Source organism: Brugia malayi (genome assembly GCF_000002995.4).
Source record: "Brugia malayi strain FR3 genome assembly, contig: Bm_v4_Chr1_scaffold_001, whole genome shotgun sequence".
Lineage (NCBI taxonomy): Eukaryota > Metazoa > Nematoda > Chromadorea > Rhabditida > Onchocercidae > Brugia > Brugia malayi.
Window position 1 is genome coordinate 458,194 of NW_025062475.1, and position 23,006 is coordinate 481,199.

The 23,006-nt window shown below is 27.9% G+C and overlaps 5 protein-coding genes and 1 pseudogene across 6 annotated transcripts; 2 read left to right on the forward strand and 4 right to left on the reverse strand.

Annotated features, from left to right (window-relative positions):
* Window positions 1-221: 221 nt before the first annotated feature.
* Bm14118 (Uncharacterized protein) lies at window positions 222-3,063 on the reverse strand (the record flags this gene model as incomplete). The annotated part of the gene is made up of 5 exons (XM_001896315.1): window positions 222-323; window positions 1,155-1,250; window positions 1,744-1,797; window positions 1,943-2,017; window positions 2,965-3,063. The coding sequence occupies 5 exons, from the start codon at window positions 3,061-3,063 to the stop codon at window positions 222-224; spliced, it is 426 nt and encodes a 141-aa protein (XP_001896350.1).
* Window positions 2,551-2,697, forward strand: Bm18522 (annotated as a pseudogene). Its single transcript has one exon. A coding segment is annotated over exon 1 (147 nt).
* Window positions 3,064-10,964: 7,901 nt separating the features above from the next.
* Window positions 10,965-12,104, reverse strand: Bm17315 (Uncharacterized protein; the record flags this gene model as incomplete). Its single annotated transcript, XM_043076111.1, has 2 exons — window positions 10,965-11,934; window positions 12,061-12,104. 2 exons carry the CDS (start codon window positions 12,102-12,104, stop codon window positions 10,965-10,967), a joined length of 1,014 nt encoding a protein of 337 aa, XP_042932045.1.
* Window positions 12,105-12,743: 639 nt separating this feature from the next.
* Bm17316 (Uncharacterized protein) lies at window positions 12,744-14,274 on the forward strand (the record flags this gene model as incomplete). The annotated part of the gene is made up of 2 exons (XM_043076112.1): window positions 12,744-14,008; window positions 14,265-14,274. The coding sequence occupies 2 exons, from the start codon at window positions 12,744-12,746 to the stop codon at window positions 14,272-14,274; spliced, it is 1,275 nt and encodes a 424-aa protein (XP_042932046.1).
* Window positions 13,502-14,114, reverse strand: Bm17317 (Uncharacterized protein; the record flags this gene model as incomplete). The annotated part of the gene is made up of 3 exons (XM_043076113.1): window positions 13,502-13,618; window positions 13,703-13,828; window positions 14,022-14,114. 3 exons carry the CDS (start codon window positions 14,112-14,114, stop codon window positions 13,502-13,504), a joined length of 336 nt encoding a protein of 111 aa, XP_042932047.1.
* A 3,599-nt stretch (window positions 14,275-17,873) lies between the features above and the next one.
* On the reverse strand, window positions 17,874-22,909 carry Bm3441 (Uncharacterized protein; the record flags this gene model as incomplete). Its single annotated transcript, XM_043076114.1, has 9 exons — window positions 17,874-18,020; window positions 18,888-19,059; window positions 19,304-19,419; window positions 19,676-19,777; window positions 20,306-20,494; window positions 21,271-21,468; window positions 21,665-21,917; window positions 22,064-22,239; window positions 22,673-22,909. The coding sequence occupies 9 exons, from the start codon at window positions 22,907-22,909 to the stop codon at window positions 17,874-17,876; spliced, it is 1,590 nt and encodes a 529-aa protein (XP_042932048.1).
* Between the last annotated feature and the right edge of the window lie 97 nt (window positions 22,910-23,006).

A 23,006-nucleotide genomic window follows, 5' to 3' on the forward strand; every position in this document is an offset into this window, starting at 1 on the left:
TTGAAAAATGAAAAGTATAAAATGAACGTGGCCGTGCCATTAATTCTCACAATACTTTGAGTCCCGGGCTGTTTTTTACTTTTGCGCTTTTTTTTTTTTACTTTTACTGTGGAATGAAAAGGTCACGAGAGGGTTAACTCATTCTCGAAAGGGTTGACATTGTTTATTATCGATAACTGATCTAAATGATAAGAAATGAATGAATAATTCATTGATAGAAGTTATTCTTCAGTTGAAACAATATTCAAATCTTGCTGTAACGAAGCAATTCCTTTCATCGTATCATCATCCTCTTCTTCCTCTTCTTGCTCCTCATTTTTCATCTAGAAATGATTAAACTATTTTTAGTGGAGCAATGAAACGATGGTAGGTGCAATAATCTCAAAAACAGATATTCAATGGGCACTGTTAATGTGGGATTAGTTTATGGAAATAATCTGCGATATTGAATTAAAAAAAAAATAAGGACTGAAGAGTTAAGAATAGTAATTTTATAATTGCATTGTCTTAATTCAGAGATCGAAAATTCCTTGAGAATAATAAGAAGTAGCAGTTTTGTCAGGAATATGATAATGAGATAAGCAATGATAATAGGAATATGATAATGGCAATGATAATAAGAATATGATAAATGCAATTATAAATAATGAAGAAGGCAGTATCAGTGGTTAAAATTAGGGAGCAAACATATGCAATTATTTTACTGTCAAATGATAGACTGTAAAAAATGGATGCATGTAAGCAATTGTACTGATAAAAAGGACTGATAATAGTATGGAAGATATCTCGATGTTATCAGGAATGGATATAACAGTATTGAAGCAATTATCGGAATAATTATTTCTTAGGATTATCGAAATATTGATTTCTTAGAGAAAACTTAAACCTAAAATAGCCCATAGGTCATGCAAATGAATTGTTTAGCAATTAATTAGTGGTGAAATAATGAGTATAATGAAAATAGTAATGCTGATTATGACAATTATGATAATTAGTGAAATTAAAATGATTATAATGGAATATATGGTGACCAGATGAGTAATATTTTTATGATAAGTGAATATTATGATAATATTATACGTGCTTATGATTTATTTAGAAGATTGTATCTCAGTTTTGTATTATCATTTCAGATATATTTGAGCATTATTTACCTGATCTTCTTTTTTTAATTGCTCTTTCATTCGTGTGCTTCTTTGAGTTTTCGCTATTTCCAATTTTTTTCCTTTTTTTCGCCGTTTTATTGATTTCTAAGAATTTTTCATTTTTTTTTTTTCCAGTTGATAGAGTTTATTTATTTCCGATTTTTTAAAATTTTCATCAGAATATGAATTGATTTGAATGAAAATAAATTATTGAAAAATTCTCACATTTAGATAATTTCTATAGTATATCCTAATAGATCAATTGCACAAAGTTACTCTATTTTTACTTGTTATTGAGTGATTGATTGTAGGAAAAGGTTTTTTACATATTCTATTTCAAGTGCATTACAATTATATTTAATTTCATTTAGTATTGTGAAAATTACTCTTATGATTGCTATTGATATGTCTAAAATTGATGTTTACATAATTTCAGTACCATAAAATGAATAGATGAAATGATTTAAAAGTTTGCGTAAAATATTCACATATAAATTATAAAATATATAAAGTATTTTTCAATCATTTTATAACTATAAAAGATATCAGTTTATCAATGAAAGATATTTGAGTGATAGAATGATAATAACAAACTTACATATTGTTCATATTGAACTTGTCCATCTTTTTTCTCTTTTATATCTTTTATCCTCTAAAAATTTGCAAATGTTCATATCTTTTTTTTTTTTTTTTTTAAATGAATTTCTTTTTTTATTCAATATTTTTCTTTGATTTGTAATAAACTATTAAGATTTTGAAGTTAAAAAAAAAACAAAACAAAACAAAAATGAATGAACTTGCAACAGATTTTTCTTCCCATTTTTTGCATTTCCTATTTGTTCTTTACTTAACTGTGTCGATTGTATATCCTTCTAAAATATTTGATGAATTAGCGTAAACGAAAATATTTTTGAAAATTTTATTCCTTATCAAAACTATCAAATATAACTTTCATATACATCTATCTTACTTTTATTGCAATTCAAAAATTGCCAAAATTTTCTTTTTTATTATTTGCTTAGTCATTCTATCCAATAATTTTAATAAGTTTTGATTTCAATGAATAAATTAATATCAAAAATGAAATTAGGTAATATGAAATGAAAAAAAATTTAAGCGACACTTCTAACTTTAACTTGTCATCGTTTTTTTTTCTTTTTCTTTTTCATTCTTAATATCACTATGTAAGTATCATGATTTTTATACTATTGTTATTAGCATTGTTTTTGAAGTAGTTATTTTAAAATTTTAAATTAAAAAGCCATTTAAAAAAAATAATAGTAATAAAAAAATTTTTTTTTTTTGGGATATAGTAGCAATGAATTGATTTCATATATATTTCTAATTTAAATTTAATCGAATTTTGTACACATTATGAATGCTACTCTGAAAGATATCATAAGCAGCAATGCATTATTTTGCTTTAACAAAGAAGGCTTGTATTGAAGGTAATTTAAAGCAATTTATAAAGTATGCTGAGTTAACTGTTAGAAATTTACCAAAAGATTGCCCCTGCTTATTGCAAATTGAAGATATGAAATGGTTCAATAGGTAGTAAAAGCCACCTGTACTTTTAGAGGGTTACTTTTGTCCCATACTTTTCCAATATAACTTTTACATTATCGCTCACATTAGGCATGATATTCATTATAATTGCCTTAGCACCAGAAAATTAAAACGGTAAAACATACCTAAAGCAAAGAGAATTCTCTGATCTTCATGACTGCTACAAGTTCTCAGATTGTATTATCTATCAAATTAATTTTTTTCTGGATTTTGATTATTTTAAGAAATTCTTTTCTTTTTTTTTTTGACTAACATCATTTTTTATTTGTTTCATTTGATTAGCTGTAATCGGAGTTTGTTGCAATGTTTGTTTATTAGATGCGCCAACTGCGGTAATACTTCCTTTACTCATTGCACCTTTTGGTAAGGGAGCAGGTCCAAAAGGTTGTTTTCGTACTTCTAACTTTTTTGATTGCTGTGGTAGTAGTTTATGTTGTTCACTTTTATCTTTTACCTAAAATTTTTACGAACAAATAGTATGTGCAGTTTTGGTTCTCGAATTGATAAGGCTTTGTTTTTTGTTGTTTTCGTTTTTATTTTTTTTTTTCAATTCTTAAAAAAATAATATTTAAAATTTATTTCATTCTCAAATAATTTTAACTAGCATCGATTTTTTTTTTTTTTTTTTTGTAATACTCATTGTTGCTTATTGTAGTGCCTTCATTTACTTCAAAGCAAGGATGAAATCAACTGGTGAAATGAGATACAAAAAGAGATATAGTAGCTATTATTTTAAAACTTTCGTCAAGTTACTGTAAAAATTTGAGGTAAATCTTCCTGTTATTCTACCATGCTACTAGTTGAAATAGAATTAAAAGAATTATAATATTACAAAAGTTACTGTTTTAACGTTTCGTTTTTTTACACACACAATTAATATAGCAAGTGTGTAGGAAATGTTGAATATAGCATAAATAAATGATGTAATTGTCATTAAAATCATTCTTTTTCCATTAATTTTTGAAGTCTAAAATTTGATTTTTATTTAAAATTGAGATGAAAAATTGAAAGATCGATTTAACATACAATAAGTAGCATTCAACAAAATATGAAATCAATTACATACAAACAAACAGCCACCTTCAAATGAATAATTGCGTAAAAAGGATTCCTTCTATGTGTGAATGCTATTTCTAATAAATAATCTATCATAAATATGCAAATTTCAGATCAGATCATTATCAATATCACTTTGATCATTTTGTTTTTAGGCAAAAAAAAATTATGATACAAATATTAAAATGAGTTAACAAATGAGTTAACAATACTGCTTCCAGAGAAAAATGACAATTAAGCTATGATAAAATAAAAAGTTTGAATTAAGATTAATGCAAAATTTTCAAAAGAGACAAATTATAGGGTGTCACATATGATAAGATATGAAAAAGTGAACTATTATTTACTGCTCATAATCTTGTCGCGAATAATTATTTCGCGAAAACTTCTAACCAATTTCAAAGTATCATAAATCATCTCTCCTTTTTTTAAATTGTAAACAATTCACACATGTAATTTTAATCTCCTTTTTGTAAACACATCCAATTCTTCATGCATGTAATTTTTTCTGTAAAATTGAAATTAGCTTTCATTTTAATATCTTCTTTGTAAACACTTTAAATTCTTTACACATGTGATTTTATCTTAGACACACCCAATCCTCACTCATATAAATTCAATTCTAATAAACAAAGGGGGGTGATCATTGTCATTGTTGTCGACTACTCCTTTGTCAACCAAACTCAATTCCTCCGGTCTTATTTTTATTATAAATTCTCTTTTTTATTGCTCAGTTTATTAATAATACATTTTCGGAAAATAAAGGTTTATTAATCTTCCTACTGTATTGCAATTATTCGAATATCAACCAGGCAAACCTTTCACGACAAATATTTATTGGTGCCACGAGCCGGGAACATGTCAAGCCACATTATCGCAAGCTTTCAACCGGCAAAGGAAAGGTTAGTCAGCCTTCTTAAAGAAGTAAATCAACTGGAGATCAAATCTCCAGATCCAAGTATGACAATAGAAGAAAAGGAAGATTTTTATGTGATAAGAAAAAGAGTATTAGAAGATAAACTTCGAAGAATCCAATTATGCGTAACTACGCTTGAATCTATCAACGATAAATGGTTCACATATACTCAACAAATCGTCACGATGAAAAGAAGAGAAGAAGAGGAAGAAAAATACAAAACAGTAACAGAAGGTGACCAAGGAATATTTCAATTATTACACGAAGGAAAGGAAGCTGTAATAACACTGACAATGCACAAGGATGAAGTCGACCAAAACTTAAAACAACTCTCAAAGGAGTTGACGAACAAACAAACAAAAGAAGAAGCAAAATTTACTCTTTCTTCAAATACTAATGTAAATCTTCCTCATTTATCGCTCCCTACTTTCGATGGAGACCCTAGACAATGGCGACAATTTTGGAGCAGTTTTAACGCAGCAGTTCACACACAAGCGATTCCAGAAATACAAAAATTGAATTACTTGTACTCATGTCTTAAAGGAAAGGCTCTACAAGCAATATCTGGATATGATATAGCTCCAGAGAATTATGAAGTCATCAGAAAACTGCTCAATGAAAAATATGGCGATCACTCAATAGTAACAACATTACTATACAACGAACTCCAATCAATTAAACGAAATGAAAGAGAATGGATTGGAACAATTGAAAATATAGAACGAGTACTACGCCAGTTAGAAGCTCTAGGAGAAAGCCTCGAACATTCAAATATTGAAATCTTGATCGAGAGCAAGTTGCCATTATGGATATTAAATAAAATATATAAACACAAGAAGAAAGACATGCCTTGGTCAATTCTCAAACTAAGAAACTTTTTAACAAGTTTAGTTAATGTGAATGAACAGATTAGAAACTGTCAACATTCACTCACTCAACTCAATATTAAATCTACAATTACCAAACCGGAACAAAAACAACGATACAATCCCGGAGGAACTTCAGCATTGTTGACAATAAAAGATAATCAAAATACTTCGAAAACTACAACAACGAAAAGACGACCATGTGTATTCTGCAATCAAGATCATTGGGACAGCGATTGCGTGAACTACACAACTCTCAATGCGCGGCTTAGTCGTCTCAAAGTATTGAAGAAATGTACTATTTGTCTTAGAGACAGTCACAAAGGACAAAATTGTAATGTCAAAAAACAATGTTTTTATTGCAAAAGCTCACATAATAGTGCTTTATGTAATAAAAGGAATTCACTTTCTTTAAACAATACAATATCTCAAAGAAATGAAGAGCAAGAAAGAATTGAACCTTCGAAACGAAAGGATTGTTCAACTTCTCTCTACAACTCCACATTATCAACTCGATCCAAACAGACAAAGGAAACCTTACTTTTATGTAAGGAGATAAAGGTTTTTAATCCATCACAACCTCAACTACAACAAAGTGCTCTTGCATTATTTGATATTGGATCGCAACTCTCCTTCATCTCAAAAAAATTATCACGTCAATTAAAGTTAACCGAAACAGAAACTCAAATTATGAGAATAGCTCCATTTGGTATGAAAGAACCAAAATCATGTCCCACTGCTCGCATACAACTAAATGTGCTAACTACCGAAAGCGAAATCATACAACTACAAGCAAATATAATTGATTATCTAACAAACGAATTGCAGGTAGTGGAGACATCAAATGAATTTCAAATTCAAAATTTGACAAATTATTGGAAAAAACCTGACGTATTGATTGGAGCTAACTATTTTTTCAAATTTATTAACCTACGAGAAATCAGGGAATTGAAATCAGGGCATATGTTGGTACAATCAAAAGTTGGTCCAATGATTGCTGGAAGTGGAGATATTAAGAAACTTTGTAAGAACGAATTATATCCTAAAGAAGTAGTATATTCTACAAACGTCAATATTAACTCGGAGCTAGAAAAATTTTGGAAATTAGAGACGATTGGTATCCAAGAATCACCTCAAGATGATGATGATGATCAAGCTTTAAAGCATTTCAAACGGACCATCATCAAGCAAGGTGGAAGATATCAAGTTTGTTGGCCATGGAAAGACTCCAAACAAAAATTAAGCAATAATTATGGATTATGTCTGGGACGATTGAAGAATTTGATCAACCGCCTACGACATAATTCAAATCTCCATTCATATCATCAAATACTTATGGATCAACTACATTCAGGTATAATTGAAGAAGTACCTCCAAAGGATGAGGTAGGCGTTATTCATCACTTACCACATCATGAAGTATTAACTCCCAGTAAATCAACAACTAAATTAAGAATAGTATATGATGCCTCAGCACATCACAAAGGTTTTAAAAGCTTAAATGAAGTACTATATCGAGGTCCAGTAATGTTACCGGATTTAGTTGGAGTAATATTACGTTTTCGGATGATGAAAATAGTAATAACCGCTGATATCGAAAAGGCATTTTTACAACTAGAACTACAAAATGAGGAGAGAAATTGTACACGTTTTCTTTGGTTGGATGATATTGATAAAGAACTAACCAATGAAAATATAAAATGTTACCGATTTAAGAGAGTTCCTTTTGGAATAATATCCTCACCCTTCTTATTAGCAGCAACATTAAATTACCACCTAGAAAATCATGGTAGTGAATTGGCATGGGAGATAAGAAAGAACTTATACGTAGACAACGTTATTATATCAGCTAATGGAACTGAAGAGGCCTTATATAAATATGAAAGAACGAAAGAAATTTTTGGTGAAGCATCGATGAACATAAGAGAATTTCTTTCAAATGACGAAGAATTTAATGAAAGAATAGCTGAATGCGACCTAAGCCAAACAAACCAGGAAAATTTTCTTGGTCTTAAATGGAACCATGAACGAGATATTATCCGTGTGACACTGAAACCATGGATAGGAAAAAGTTTAACAAAGAGGACTATCCTACAATTCATAGCCTCCCAATACGATCCATTGGGTCTTCTCGTTCCTATAATGATCAAACTTAAATTATTCATACAACACTTATGGAAAGAAAACATTCCATGGGATCAATCTTTAAACAAACAGGACGAACAACAGTGGATAAATCTCATCAAAGAATGGCCAACAAATATAATAGAGCTGCCAAGATTTATAATGGAAACTTCACAATTAACAGAATTCCATATATTTACTGACGCTTCGAAAGTTGCCTATTCTGCAGCTATTTATATTCTCAATCATGGATATCAAGACAAATATTCGAATTCATTTTTGATTTATGCTAAATCTCGAATTGCTCCAATTAAAGGTATGTCAATTCCTAGACTTGAATTATTATCTGTACTAATTGGAGTAAGAGCAGCTCAGTTCGTATTGAAACAATTAAATCTTGAAAATAATCAAGTTACTTTGTGGACGGATTCAAAATGTGTTCTTTACTGGATACAGAATTATACAAAGCTGCTTCCCAGATTTATACAAAATCGCATCGAAGAAATAAGGAAATCTAACTTCGAATTAAATTACATACCAAGTGATCAAAATCCAGCAGATATAGCCACCAAAGGAGTATCACCACTTAAACTCCAAAATTGTAAACAATGGTGGAAAGGACCTCGATGGTTGGAACTCAAGAAATCTGAATGGCCAAAGTGCAAACTTCGCTATTCAGGAAACGATGAATTTGCAGAAGCAATTGCTTTGAATTTGTCAAAGATGACTCAAACTTTTATAAGGAATACAATTGAATTTATTGACGTATGTCGCTTCAGCAGTTGGACAAAACTAGTTCGAGTAACTGTTTGGACTTTTAGATTTATTAAACAAACCTGCAAAAGGAAATTAGTGTGGCTAGAACCATTATCCGTAAAAAATAAATATATGACTAAAGTTGATTACGATATAGCAGAGACTATGCTGATCAGACAGGCCCAATCGCGATTGCTAACGGAGGACGAAAAGGAAAAATGGAATCTATATCTAGATGAAAGTGATAACTTATGGAAATTAAGGAGCCGACTGGAAAATTCAGAATTAATGGACGAAAGCAAATATCCTATATATTTACCGGATCATAATTATACTACTGACCTTATTATTCTACACAAGCATAATGAATTATATCACGCAGGTATTGCACATACGTTATCTGAATTAAGACGAAAATATTGGATACCGAGAGGAAGAGCTGCTGTAAAACGAATTATAAACCTATGCTGTTATTGCATTCGCTGGAAAGCTAAACCGTTTAAACTGCCAGCGATGCCAAGTTTACCAGAAACACGAGTAAAACGATCCAGGACCTTCGAACAAGTCGGCCTTGATTATATGGGTCCTCTTTCAGTCAAATCTAATACTGGTCTAGTCAAAAGATGGATAGCACTTTTTACGTGCTTCACTACCAGAGCAGTTCATCTTGAAATGGCGGAGAATTTATCTGCCGAGAATTTTTCGCATGTTTTAAGAAGATTTATCGCTCGACGTGGATTGTCGTGAAAGGTTCGCCTGGTTGATATTCGAATAATTGCAATACAGTAGGAAGATTAATAAACCTTTATTTTCCGAAAATGTATTATTAATAAACTGAGCAATAAAAAAGAGAATTTAAAATAAAAAAGAAGAAAGGAGGAATTGAGGTTGGTTGACAAAGGAGTAGTCGACAACAATGACAATGATCACCCCTCTTTGTTTATTAGAATTGAATTTATATGAGTGAGGATTGGGTGTGTCTAAGATAAAATCACATGTGTAAAGAATTTAAAGTGTTTACAAAGAAGATATTAAAATGAAAGCTAATTTCAATTTTACATAAAAATCATACGTGTGAAGAATTGGAAGTGTTTACAACGAAGAGATTAAAATGAAAGCTAATTTCAATTTTACAGAAAAAATTACATGCATGAAGAATTGGATGTGTTTACAAAAAGGAGATTAAAATTACATGTGTGAATTGTTTACAATTTAAAAAAAGGAGAGATGATTTATGATACTTTGAAATTGGTTAGAAGTTTTCGCGAAATAATTATTCGCGACACTCCCAAAGGGGGAGAGAAATTGTTTTAAGATGTAATTTTGAAAGAGTGATTTTGAGGTATATAGCTAAATGTACGGAGTTTAATAGGTGGGATTTCTTCTTTAGTTAAGAATTGAGTGTGTGGTGATTCTGTAGGGAGAGTAATGATGGTAGTTTGATTTGAATTTCGTTTTGAAGTATTACAAAGAAGAGATTGAACTAATTTAAATTTACACTTAATAATAACTAAAATAGTTAATATTGTCACGATAATTATACTGATAAAAATCAATTTCCAATGTGTTATCACGTTTTCAAATTCTTCTTCTATCGGTAAAACAATTTCATTGAACTCCTTTTCCATTTGTTTGATAATTTCTTCTCCTTCTTCAGAGATTTCTTGCCAAAAGAGTTCATCCTTTATTTGATGTGGTATTGAATTAATTGTTTTTTGAGTTTGAGCTAAGATTTCCAATTCTGCATTAATTCTCTCAATTTCAAACTTACTTATTAAATCTCCTTTGAATTCGATATTTTCGATTGTTGATTGTTCTGATTTGCAAGGAGCCACCATCAAATTTCCGTTAACTCTTTTAGCTATCACATCATTTCTTTGAAGTATTAGTTTCGTGGCAAGGGTAGGATTGCTGATTGATAGCCATTTGATCAAAAGCAATAAGTTATTTCTGTTTTGGCAACTTCTCTGCTGTGTTTCTTTGAGTTGTTGAAGGAATTCTTGTCTTAGTGAATCAGAAAGGTATTGAAGTTTTACGTTTTCAGGATCGTACTTTCTATCCGGAGACTTTTCCATCATTAATAGTTTGTTTGTTACTCTTCGTTTGAATTTTGTAGTAGAGTTCGAGTCATCTTCAACGTCTAGTTCAATAACTATATCGCCCTGCATTAAAATTGGAGAGATGAATTTACAATTTTTGGTGTTTAATATAGGGGGATTTTTATCAATTATAAGCGATGCTTGTATCTCATCGATGATGAAGTGGTTGTTATACTTTGTAGCCTTGAATCTTCCGATCTTTCGATATAAACAATGATTGGTCGTATCATTGCTATTCCATATGATAATGCTAGTATTCGTTATGCATTCACCCTTTTGTGTCAAACAGTCTTTTATATCTTCAAGGTTAGAGACTAACCCTCTTCCATCGTAGATGAGAATTTCTCCTTGAGTTAATATGAAGTTTGAAGTTGATTGACAGTTAACTCCTAACCATCCATAGGAGTATTGTATTTCCTTATTCGTTATCCATTGATTAGGAGAAGATTGAATCAGTCCAATTCCGTTCATTTGTTTTCGAAGTATTTTGATTATCTTTTATTGTCGACAATGCTGAAGTTCCTCCGGGATTGTATCGTTGTTTTTGTTCCGGTTTGGTAATTGTAGATTTAATATTGAGTTGAGTGAGTGAATGTTGACAGTTTCTAATCTGTTCATTCACATTAACTAAACTTGTTAAAAAGTTTCTTAGTTTGAGAATTGACCAAGGCATGTCTTTCTTCTTGTGTTTATATATTTTATTTAATATCCATAATGGCAACTTGCTCTCGATCAAGATTTCAATATTTGAATGTTCGAGGCTTTCTCCTAGAGCTTCTAACTGGCGTAGTACTCGTTCTATATTTTCAATTGTTCCAATCCATTCTCTTTCATTTCGTTTAATTGATTGGAGTTCGTTGTATAGTAATGTTGTTACTATTGAGTGATCGCCATATTTTTCATTGAGCAGTTTTCTGATGACTTCATAATTCTCTGGAGCTATATCATATCCAGATATTGCTTGTAGAGCCTTTCCTTTAAGACATGAGTACAAGTAATTCAATTTTTGTATTTCTGGAATCGCTTGTGTGTGAACTGCTGCGTTAAAACTGCTCCAAAATTGTCGCCATTGTCTAGGGTCTCCATCGAAAGTAGGGAGCGATAAATGAGGAAGATTTACATTAGTATTTGAAGAAAGAGTAAATTTTGCTTCTTCTTTTGTTTGTTTGTTCGTCAACTCCTTTGAGAGTTGTTTTAAGTTTTGGTCGACTTCATCCTTGTGCATTGTCAGTGTTATTACAGCTTCCTTTCCTTCGTGTAATAATTGAAATATTCCTTGGTCACCTTCTGTTACTGTTTTGTATTTTTCTTCCTCTTCTTCTCTTCTTTTCATCGTGACGATTTGTTGAGTATATGTGAACCATTTATCGTTGATAGATTCAAGCGTAGTTACGCATAATTGGATTCTTCGAAGTTTATCTTCTAATACTCTTTTTCTTATCACATAAAAATCTTCCTTTTCTTCTATTGTCATACTTGGATCTGGAGATTTGATCTCCAGTTGATTTACTTCTTTAAGAAGGCTGACTAACCTTTCCTTTGCCGGTTGAAAGCTTGCGATAATGTGGCTTGACATGTTCCCGGCTCGTGGCACCAATAAATATTTGTCGTGAAAGGTTTGCCTGGTTGATATTCGAATAATTGCAATACAGTAGGAAGATTAATAAACCTTTATTTTCCGAAAATGTATTATTAATAAACTGAGCAATAAAAAAGAGAATTTAAAATAAAAAAGAAGAAAGGAGGAATTGAGGTTGGTTGACAAAGGAGTAGTCGACAACAATGACAATGATCACCCCTCTTTGTTTATTAGAATTGAATTTATATGAGTGAGGATTGGGTGTGTCTAAGATAAAATCACATGTGTAAAGAATTTAAAGTGTTTACAAAGAAGATATTAAAATGAAAGCTAATTTCAATTTTACATAAAAATCATACGTGTGAAGAATTGGAAGTGTTTACAACGAAGAGATTAAAATGAAAGCTAATTTCAATTTTACAGAAAAAATTACATGCATGAAGAATTGGATGTGTTTACAAAAAGGAGATTAAAATTACATGTGTGAATTGTTTACAATTTTAAAAAAGGAGAGATGATTTATGATACTTTGAAATTGGTTAGAAGTTTTCGCGAAATAATTATTCGCGACATGGATATCCAAAATTAATATTAAGCGATAATGCAAGCCAATTTCAACTGGTATTCAAAATCATTATGGAAGAAAACGCTAACTTTTTGGCTACAAAGGGTATGATATGGAAAAATACTATACCAAGAGCACCATGGGGGGGTGGTGTATATGAAAGACTTATAGGACTCACAAAAAGGGCATTAAGAAGAGCAATAGGAAGAAAACTTCTAAAGGAAGGAGAATTAATAACATTAATAGTTGAAATAGAAGGAATCCTTAATACCCGTCCATTAACTTATGTAGGGTTTGACGACTACAGAATCATTCGTCCAATTGATTTTATATCACCTATGGCTTCATTAGATCTACCAATAAATTATGATAGTGACCAAGATGAATATACCCCTTATACAATAAAGACTAAAGATAAATTAGTCAAGTATTGGACTACCACTCTTAACACATTAGATGTCTTTTGGAAGTTGTGGAAAGAAGAATATTTTACAAGTCTTAGAGAACGCACACAAAGAGAATTAAAATCACCTAGAATAATAGAAAAAAGAGTACCACATGAAAATGAGATAGTATTATTAAATGAACCAGAAATACCTCGTGGTGTATGGAAATTGGCAAGGATAATAAAAATTAATCGAGGATGGGATGGAAAAATAAGGAGTGCAACAATACAATTACCGAATGGAAAACAAATCGATCGATCAATAAATATGCTTTATCCTATGGAAATAGATGCTACTGAAGATAAAGAAGAAAAAGTGGAAGATGAACCAGAAGAACCCATTGCTCGACGAACCAGAAGTGCTAAAAAATCACAAACTACAATCTACGCTAAGGACTGGTCTAATCTTTTGATAAAAACTTTATCATTAATAACGATGATGTCATTAATACCAAGACAGGTATTAGCTAACAATAGCTGTAATTGGATTACTGGAGTACCCTTTAATATTCCTGAAAAATGGAATTGTGAAGAAATTATTCACAAAAATGCTACATATCACAAAGTGGATGTGTACACACGCACCCATGTAAGAATACCAGCTATAAAATGCAGCAACATTACACGGACTGTATGCACGAAAGCCTTTCTCAGAATATCGCTATCGGTAGTGTCAGACCATACGTCTACTACCGCAACTTCTTCACAATTCTGCAGATATTTAAATATTCGAAAACAAATGAACGGAATTGGACTGATTCAATCTTCTCCTAATCAATGGATAACGAATAAGGAAATACAATACTCCTATGGATGGTTAGGAGTTAACTGTCAATCAACTTCAAACTTCATATTAACTCAAGGAGAAATTCTCATCTACGATGGAAGAGGGTTAGTCTCTAACCTTGAAGATATAAAAGACTGTTTGACACAAAAGGGTGAATGCATAACGAATACTAGCATTATCATATGGAATAGCAATGATACGACCAATCATTGTTTATATCGAAAGATCGGAAGATTCAAGGCTACAAAGTATAACAACCACTTCATCATCGATGAGATACAAGCATCGCTTATAATTGATAAAAATCCCCCTATATTAAACACCAAAAATTGTAAATTCATCTCTCCAATTTTAATGCAGGGCGATATAGTTATTGAACTAGACGTTGAAGATGACTCGAACTCTACTACAAAATTCAAACGAAGAGTAACAAACAAACTATTAATGATGGAAAAGTCTCCGGATAGAAAGTACGATCCTGAAAACGTAAAACTTCAATACCTTTCTGATTCACTAAGACAAGAATTCCTTCAACAACTCAAAGAAACACAGCAGAGAAGTTGCCAAAACAGAAATAACTTATTGCTTTTGATCAAATGGCTATCAATCAGCAATCCTACCCTTGCCACGAAACTAATACTTCAAAGAAATGATGTGATAGCTAAAAGAGTTAACGGAAATTTGATGGTGGCTCCTTGCAAATCAGAACAATCAACAATCGAAAATATCGAATTCAAAGGAGATTTAATAAGTAAGTTTGAAATTGAGAGAATTAATGCAGAATTGGAAATCTTAGCTCAAACTCAAAAAACAATTAATTCAATACCACATCAAATAAAGGATGAACTCTTTTGGCAAGAAATCTCTGAAGAAGGAGAAGAAATTATCAAACAAATGGAAAAGGAGTTCAATGAAATTGTTTTACCGATAGAAGAAGAATTTGAAAACGTGATAACACATTGGAAATTGATTTTTATCAGTATAATTATCGTGACAATATTAACTATTTTAGTTATTATTAAGTGTAAATTTAAATTAGTTCAATCTCTTCTTTGTAATACTTCAAAACGAAATTCAAATCAAACTACCATCATTACTCTCCCTACAGAATCACCACACACTCAATTCTTAACTAAAGAAGAAATCCCACCTATTAAACTCCGTACATTTAGCTATATACCTCAAAATCACTCTTTCAAAATTACATCTTAAAACAATTTCTCTCCCCCTTTGGGAGTGTCGCGAATAATTATTTCGCGAAAACTTCTAACCAATTTCAAAGTATCATAAATCATCTCTCCTTTTTTTAAATTGTAAACAATTCACACATGTAATTTTAATCTCCTTTTTGTAAACACATCCAATTCTTCATGCATGTAATTTTTTCTGTAAAATTGAAATTAGCTTTCATTTTAATCTCTTCGTTGTAAACACTTCCAATTCTTCACACGTATGATTTTTATGTAAAATTGAAATTAGCTTTCATTTTAATATCTTCTTTGTAAACACTTTAAATTCTTTACACATGTGATTTTATCTTAGACACACCCAATCCTCACTCATATAAATTCAATTCTAATAAACAAAGAGGGGTGATCATTGTCATTGTTGTCGACTACTCCTTTGTCAACCAAACTCAATTCCTCCGGTCTTATTTTTATTATAAATTCTCTTTTTTATTGCTCAGTTTATTAATAATACATTTTCGGAAAATAAAAGTTTATTAATCTTCCTACTGTATTGCAATTATTCGAATATCAACCAGGCAAACCTTTCACGACAAATCTAATCAATCGATTATATTGCCATTATTCAATATCGCTATGCTCTTTTTTCATCAAATTGATTAATTAAAAAATAACATGATCACCGTATTTTCATATATTGTTTTATTTGATTTGATTTTTTTTTTTTTTTTTTTTTTAGAAAAAAAAAAATTAAAAATAAGAACAAAAAAAAACAAGCAAAGGTCATGTGATGCTTCATTTTGTTTGTAAATATCTACCTCTAAATTTCAATTTTCATTTTTTTCACACTGTTCACAAAGTATAGACATATCAGCATTTTCTATGCCAATTTTATCAGCTGTTATCATTATCCAATTATGATATCACTGATATTACTATAACACATAATATTGATATATTTAAAACTATACTTTTACTAGATGTTAGTTATAATATGATATAATACCTACTGTATTATATCATATTATTTTTTGTATTATGCAAAATTAAATTACTACTACCGAAAATTCATAATTACTGTACATGGAGTGATGAGTAACGAACAGTCTGGAAAATTCAACAGCAACCATTTCTATTGAAACTCGAGATTTAAGTAGACAAAACTTGAGGAATGTTAATTTTAGCTTTAATTTGATTTTGTAACTACTACAAAGTTTCAATTTATCGTTTCGAGTGGACGAAACAGATGAAAGTGTTCATAATATAATCACTATTGAATTCATATGGTCTAAATGATTTTTAATCTTGATTTTTTTTTTTTACTTTTATGCAAATTTAACTTATTAGCCAAAGCGTGTAGGCGTATAGCTAATGTCTAGAAAGAATAAATTAGATTTTGCAGTTTTGAAATGAAATGAATGCATTAATCAGCTATTTCATTCTTGAGGAAATTACTTTTTCATATGCATCTTCCAATATAGCTTTCATACATTAACTTTTTCGATTTCCAAGAAATCACTTTTGAGCAAAACAATTTAAAAATTACATGATAAGGAAACTTTTCCAAATGCAACTTTATCAGTAAAGTTTTTAATGAACCGTTTAGATTACAAGTATATCATAAAATCATGTAATCAAAGCTATGTATCAAAAAGCGCTCAGCACTTTCATTCCCATAAAATTATTCAAATTATCGATTTTTTTTTTTTTTTTTGAAATCTCTATAATCTGCTGTTGTATAACTAATTATATTGGCTATAGCCATATGTGATATTCTCGAAAATGATCTAGTGCACCATTTAGGTCGAATATTACTGACTGGATCATTTAGTTCCACAGATCAGAATATTATCTGTTTAACTTGAACTCTAATAATAATTTTTTATAATATTATACATGAATTATACTGAAATATTATGGAATGTTCAGATATCTTATAGATCATGCAAAGGAATTCCTAAATAATTCTATCACTAATATAGTTCAATTTTGAGTATCTTTAGATCATCAAGATTATTCACTTCTAAAAATGAAATTTAAAATTATTTTTAGCAATAGATTTGTGCAAAATCATTTCTCAAACTAATATAATAATAATAATAATTACACTGTATTGATTGCATAAAAAGGTGATTGTAAAGAGCAATAGCAAATCAATTCTTATCATCTGTTTTACATAAGAACAGATGATAAGAATCAGTATATATAAACAAATAAAAGTAAATGATTGATAAGAAATTGAAAGATGAGGTTTTTTTTTTTTGTGATATATCTATTAAGATTAAATTCTTGACTTGCAAAATGAGTTATATCACAGTTATCTCATGAAAGATTTAATGATGAATGTAAAGTATTCAAATTGATTTTCAGGTAGTAAGAAATTTAACTAACTTGTGAAGCTATGACAAGTAATTCTGCTAAAAAGAAAGAGAACCATTTTCATTTCATTCTCTAAAATTACAGATATGATATGTTATAATAACAACAAACTGTCAGAAACCATAAAGTAATAATTAAAATTTTGTAAAATCATTATATCTAACCGAAATTTTAAAAAAGAAAAAAGACAAAAGTGTATATGAATGTATAATACTATCAGAAAAACAAAAAATCATTTCAAGCAAACTATTAGAGGTAGTAACACGATAAAAAAAAAAAAATCTTATATGATATGTACATATAATTACGTATATAATTTACATATATAATTAAATATATAAATTGAATACCCGTAATTTTGCTATTATCTTATATATTCTTATTATTATTATTTATATATATGTTATAAGACAGTCCAACTTTGTTGTGCAATGATCCATTCATTTGTTTTAACGGAGGTAATTTTGGACATACAACGATATGGCGAAGGACAGGTGTCATTTCGAATAGAATGAAGTTGCTCTCGACATGCTTCTAATTCTTCCATTACCTAAAATTAGGAGTTAGAAAAATAATAAGATTAAATTAAGGAGCTAAAATTAAGCATTAAAGATAAAGTGAAAATAAATTACTAAAAGTAGCAAAAAAATTTAGCATTCATTTTATCATTTGTTTGACTAATTTAAATATTACAATAAATCTTCTGTTTATTAATTTTTGTTGTTTTGGTTTTGTTTTTAAATATTGCATTTATGTATTAATATTTTATTACAAAATAAAAAAGTATTATCCAGTTACATTCTTGCTAGCAATATGTTTATCGATATTTTTAGCAATTATAAAATTATGGTAATATGAAACGAAATGATTTTTTTTTTAAATAAAACTTACTTCACTTACTCTCATGATTTTTGATAAATCTAATTGAGAAAATAAATATTCGATATACTTTCGAACATAACACTTTATTAATCATTCGTAACGATTATTAGTAATTTTAAATTGATAATATTGATAATTTTAAAGAGATGACGCTAAATTTTAAAGACTTTTTACTTCTAAAAAATAAAAAAGAAGTTAAAAATATTACAGTACAAGCAATTTTAGACTATTTAATTTATAGTGATCTAAATAAAAAAAAAAAAAAAAAAAAGATCTATAGTGATCAAAATATTAAAAATAAGGAGTCAAACTTGATCTGATAATATGAAATTAGTTCAAATTCTTACAAAATTTGCTTTTTAATATTCCTGAATGTATGATATTATTTTTAGTGCGTGAAAACATACGTAAAAAACGTGAATAATGATTTTACGATTTGAATGTTTTGAATTGTAAATATATATATATATATATATGCATCCATTTCATGAATGTTTTTTTTTTAAAAAAAATTAAATAAAATAACAGAGTTAACCTGGCTTCCTCTTTGAGGCCATTTATTTCCATGCAGTATTTTAGCTTCAGGAATTTCTTTGATCATTTTCAATCGATTTTTCCATGATTTATTACATGGATCAATAAATCGAGTAAGTGCATTAGTTTTCACTGTTTTATTTGATGACCACAACTTATCTCTCATCACTCGCCTCAAAAAAAAATAAGTTTAAATTAAAAAGAGAAATTTAAATATTTAGCAAGTAGTAATTTATTGAAGCATTATCAAATATTTATTCTTTTATTGTAAAATTACAAATCTATCTACATAAGTAGCAGTATTTGTTTTCTAAATTGAACATTATTATAAATTTAAAGCTGAAATTAATTAAATTAAAAAAATTTAAATTATTACAAATTTGAATTTGTTATTATAAAATTATGAATTTAATTAACCTTAGATGAAAAACAAGTGCAGTTTCAGGTGGTACAACTGTTACAAGTTTTCCAGGTTCTGGTTGTAATACCTGATGTACATGTGTACTGTAAATGTATTCCGGAATCATGACTACCTGAAATGATACGCTATTAATGAATAACTAAAAAAAATATTAAGTAAAAAAAAAAAAAAACAGGTAACAAAATATAATCTTTCCATCCGGAATGCATTCAATTTCTAAATATTAATTATCTTTCATCATTATAAATAACTTATACCTGTTTATTTAAATTAGGTATAAATCAAAAATGTGTTATTAATTTTGAATAACAAAATTTTTTAAAAAAAAAAGAAAAAAAGATGCCCAAAATTTTGAAATAAAAATTTACTTTACTTCGAAAACCAGCTGGCCAAATATAATTTTCCAATGAAATATTTGTAAAAACACTGAAATCAATATTTGTTGGCTTGGAAATATTAGCCCAATGATTCTAAAAAAAGAAAAAAAAAAGAGTTTCCAATGAAATATTTTCAGTTATTTCAAATTTTGTAACATTTTAATTTTGTTTCATATCAATATAATTTATTTTTGCATATTTCAATCACTTTTCACCAAATTATAAGCTCAGAAATTGTCTCAATTTCATCTCATTCTCGATGATCTTCCAATCTTCGAGAATGATTAGATATGATATTGAGATCAAAATGATAAATGTGTATTTTACTTCTCTCAATGTCAATTTATTTTGCAAAACTTGTTTAATTATATTTTCTCCTTTAGCTATATGCATTAATTATAGAGTACTTTTTTTTTATAAAAACACATTTATATATTTATTTTTTATTTTTTTATAAAAAAAAAAACAACTATTAACTTTATAAAATATTTTTGAAAAAAGCTCATATTACTTTCAAAAAAAAAAAATCTTTTTTTTTCTTATTTTTCAAATAATTCATAATATATTTTCAAAATTTTGAAATAATTTTTTTTTTTTAAGTAAGAAAAAAATTTTTTTAACCTCAAAAAGCGCAAAACTACTTCGAATGATAAATGCTGCTGATTTTTGAAATTTTTCATGTAAATTGTCAAATAATTGAAGCAATGATGATTCTTTATAATTTATCATAATTTCATCTAAATCGGACGAAATCACATATTTTGCATGACCACGAATTCGTAAAAGACAATCGTTGATTGAAGTTGCTACCTTTAAAATAGTAAAGAATTAAAAAAAAAAAAAAAAAAATTATAGAGAAATTAGATTTTTATAATTTTAATATTTCAAAATTGTTAATAAATAATAGCTTAGGATTAAAATTTGTTTCAAATATATATATATATATAAATAAAAAGGAGAAAGAAAAAAGAATGTTATAGTATTATAATAATGTTTTACATTTGATAATAATTGATAAAAATAGCAAAATTTGATCTTATATTTGAAATTCGAATTAATTTAATTTGTATAACTCAAAAACTCGAATATTTATTTGATTAGAGAACAGTTTGAATTTTCTAAGCAAAATTTTGTTTTTAATGAATGAAATGTAATACAATGAATTCAACGCTTATTTATTTAATTTAGTATTTAGCAACTAAATAGTATTTTATATATTTGAAAAAGAAATAAATGAATTGCTTATTTATTGATTAGAAAATATTCTATCAAATTTATAATTTAATTTTCAACAACAAACAAACAAACAAAAAAAAAAAAAAATGATAAATAATATAAAACATTTTGAAAATGATACATCTATTGCGGTGGTTCAAGTTTACAGCAGCAAATAATCTTTAAGCATTTCAAAAATTTCTAAAATAATATTATAAAAGATTAAAAATTAATTTGTAAATAATTATTCTCAATAATCAATTATTGAAAATAGTACGTTTATTGATAAAAAAAAAAAAAAAGAAACATTGCAATAATTTTTTTTTTTTTTTTTTCAAATTGTAATTTTTTGAAATTTAACAAATTCATACCTCAGCCCTATAAACTCGTAAATTTGGATCACTTTCATAAGTGCTAGCATTATGATTGTCTGTTGGTAATAGTGCCCAATTAATTCTCTCAATTTCAACATCTTTTGAATGTTCATAAACACGTAACAATGCGTCAACTTCAGGTGTCATCGATTGTACATAGACACAAAATTTGGTGACACCTTGAGCAATCCAAATCTGTAAATCTCTTAAGAAGAGAGCAAAATTTATTTCATCAAAATCAAACAATAAATTTATTTAGTTCAAAAAAGAAAAAAAAAAATGTAAATTGATAAATTAAAAAATAATTTTTACAATAAATTTATTTATTCGAATAATTACATTTATTAATTTTGAAAATTATTTATGATAAATAATATATGTTTTAAATTACCTCAAAAAATTGCACCAATAATGTCCAATCAGCTAATAAAAAAATTGGTTGCAAGCAAACAGCAAGATAATGCTTGCGTGGTTCATTTTGCATGATGCGTGCATCATGCAGCACAACTGGCATTTTTAATGCAGGCTTATCCATTCGTGATATATATGCCTTGGGTAATAATTCATAATTTTTCATTTTTATCAAAAATTGATTTAATTGTTTGTGATATATTGTTGTAGCAAAATAACCAACAAAATCACATCTAAATAAATAATTTAACACATACTAAATGTTAACTATAAATAATGCAAAGTAATAATTTTAAATTAAATATAATAAATGAAAAAAAAAAAAAAAAGAATAAATTAATCAATAAAAATGTTGGAAAAAATTAAAAAAAAAACAAACTTAATAGCATAAAACCATGGACATTTAAGAATTGGCTCATGAATTAATGGTACTGTTAAAAAATTTGATTCATTTATTTGTAAATGAAAATGAAGTTTAATCATTGTTTTACATTTACGAATTGTTGTTAATCGAATTCCTTTAGATGAAATTATATATGCACCCATAACATATGTCTGCAAAAATAAATTCTTTTTTTTTTTTTTTTAAATAATAAATCATTTTTGAATTATTTATTCTTTTTCTTACTAATAAACTAGTTTAAGTTTTATTTTTTAAGTATTATTATTATTTTTTTTTTTTTGGATATTAACTATTAATTATATTTGTAGATGAAATTTGAACATTTCACTTTTCTTTTCTTTTTTTTTTCTTCATTGAGTTAAATTTTTTAAAGTTATTAGGAAAAATCATAGAAATATTTTGCTACATTAAAAAAAAAAAAAATGGAGTAATCATTAAGCAATTACTCAAATAATCAAATAATTTAATGCAAATGATAAGATTTGATTGATCGATTGATTGATTAATTGATTAATTGATTGGTAGATGATCAGAAATGTAATTTTATAGTTTTTAAAAAAAAAAAAAATTATATAAATTATTTACCTTATCATTATAGTTAGGAGATTTCTGCATAATAGTATTATTAATAGTAGTAGTAGTAGAATTAGTGAATGTAGTAGGAATGAAAATTTTAAACGATGAAAATTTTTGCATAATTTTTGATTCATTTTTCCATAATTTAATTGTATTTGAAAATGTATAAATACGAGTAAGTGAGAATATAATCATTGTTGTAAAAGAACTGAGAAAAAGTATAGCAAAAAAATGTTTCAATGCCATAATATAATCTAAAAATTAAAATTTTCATAATTAATAATTAATTAATTTTTAATAAATTAACCTTTAACACAATTACTCATAAATTACACACATTACA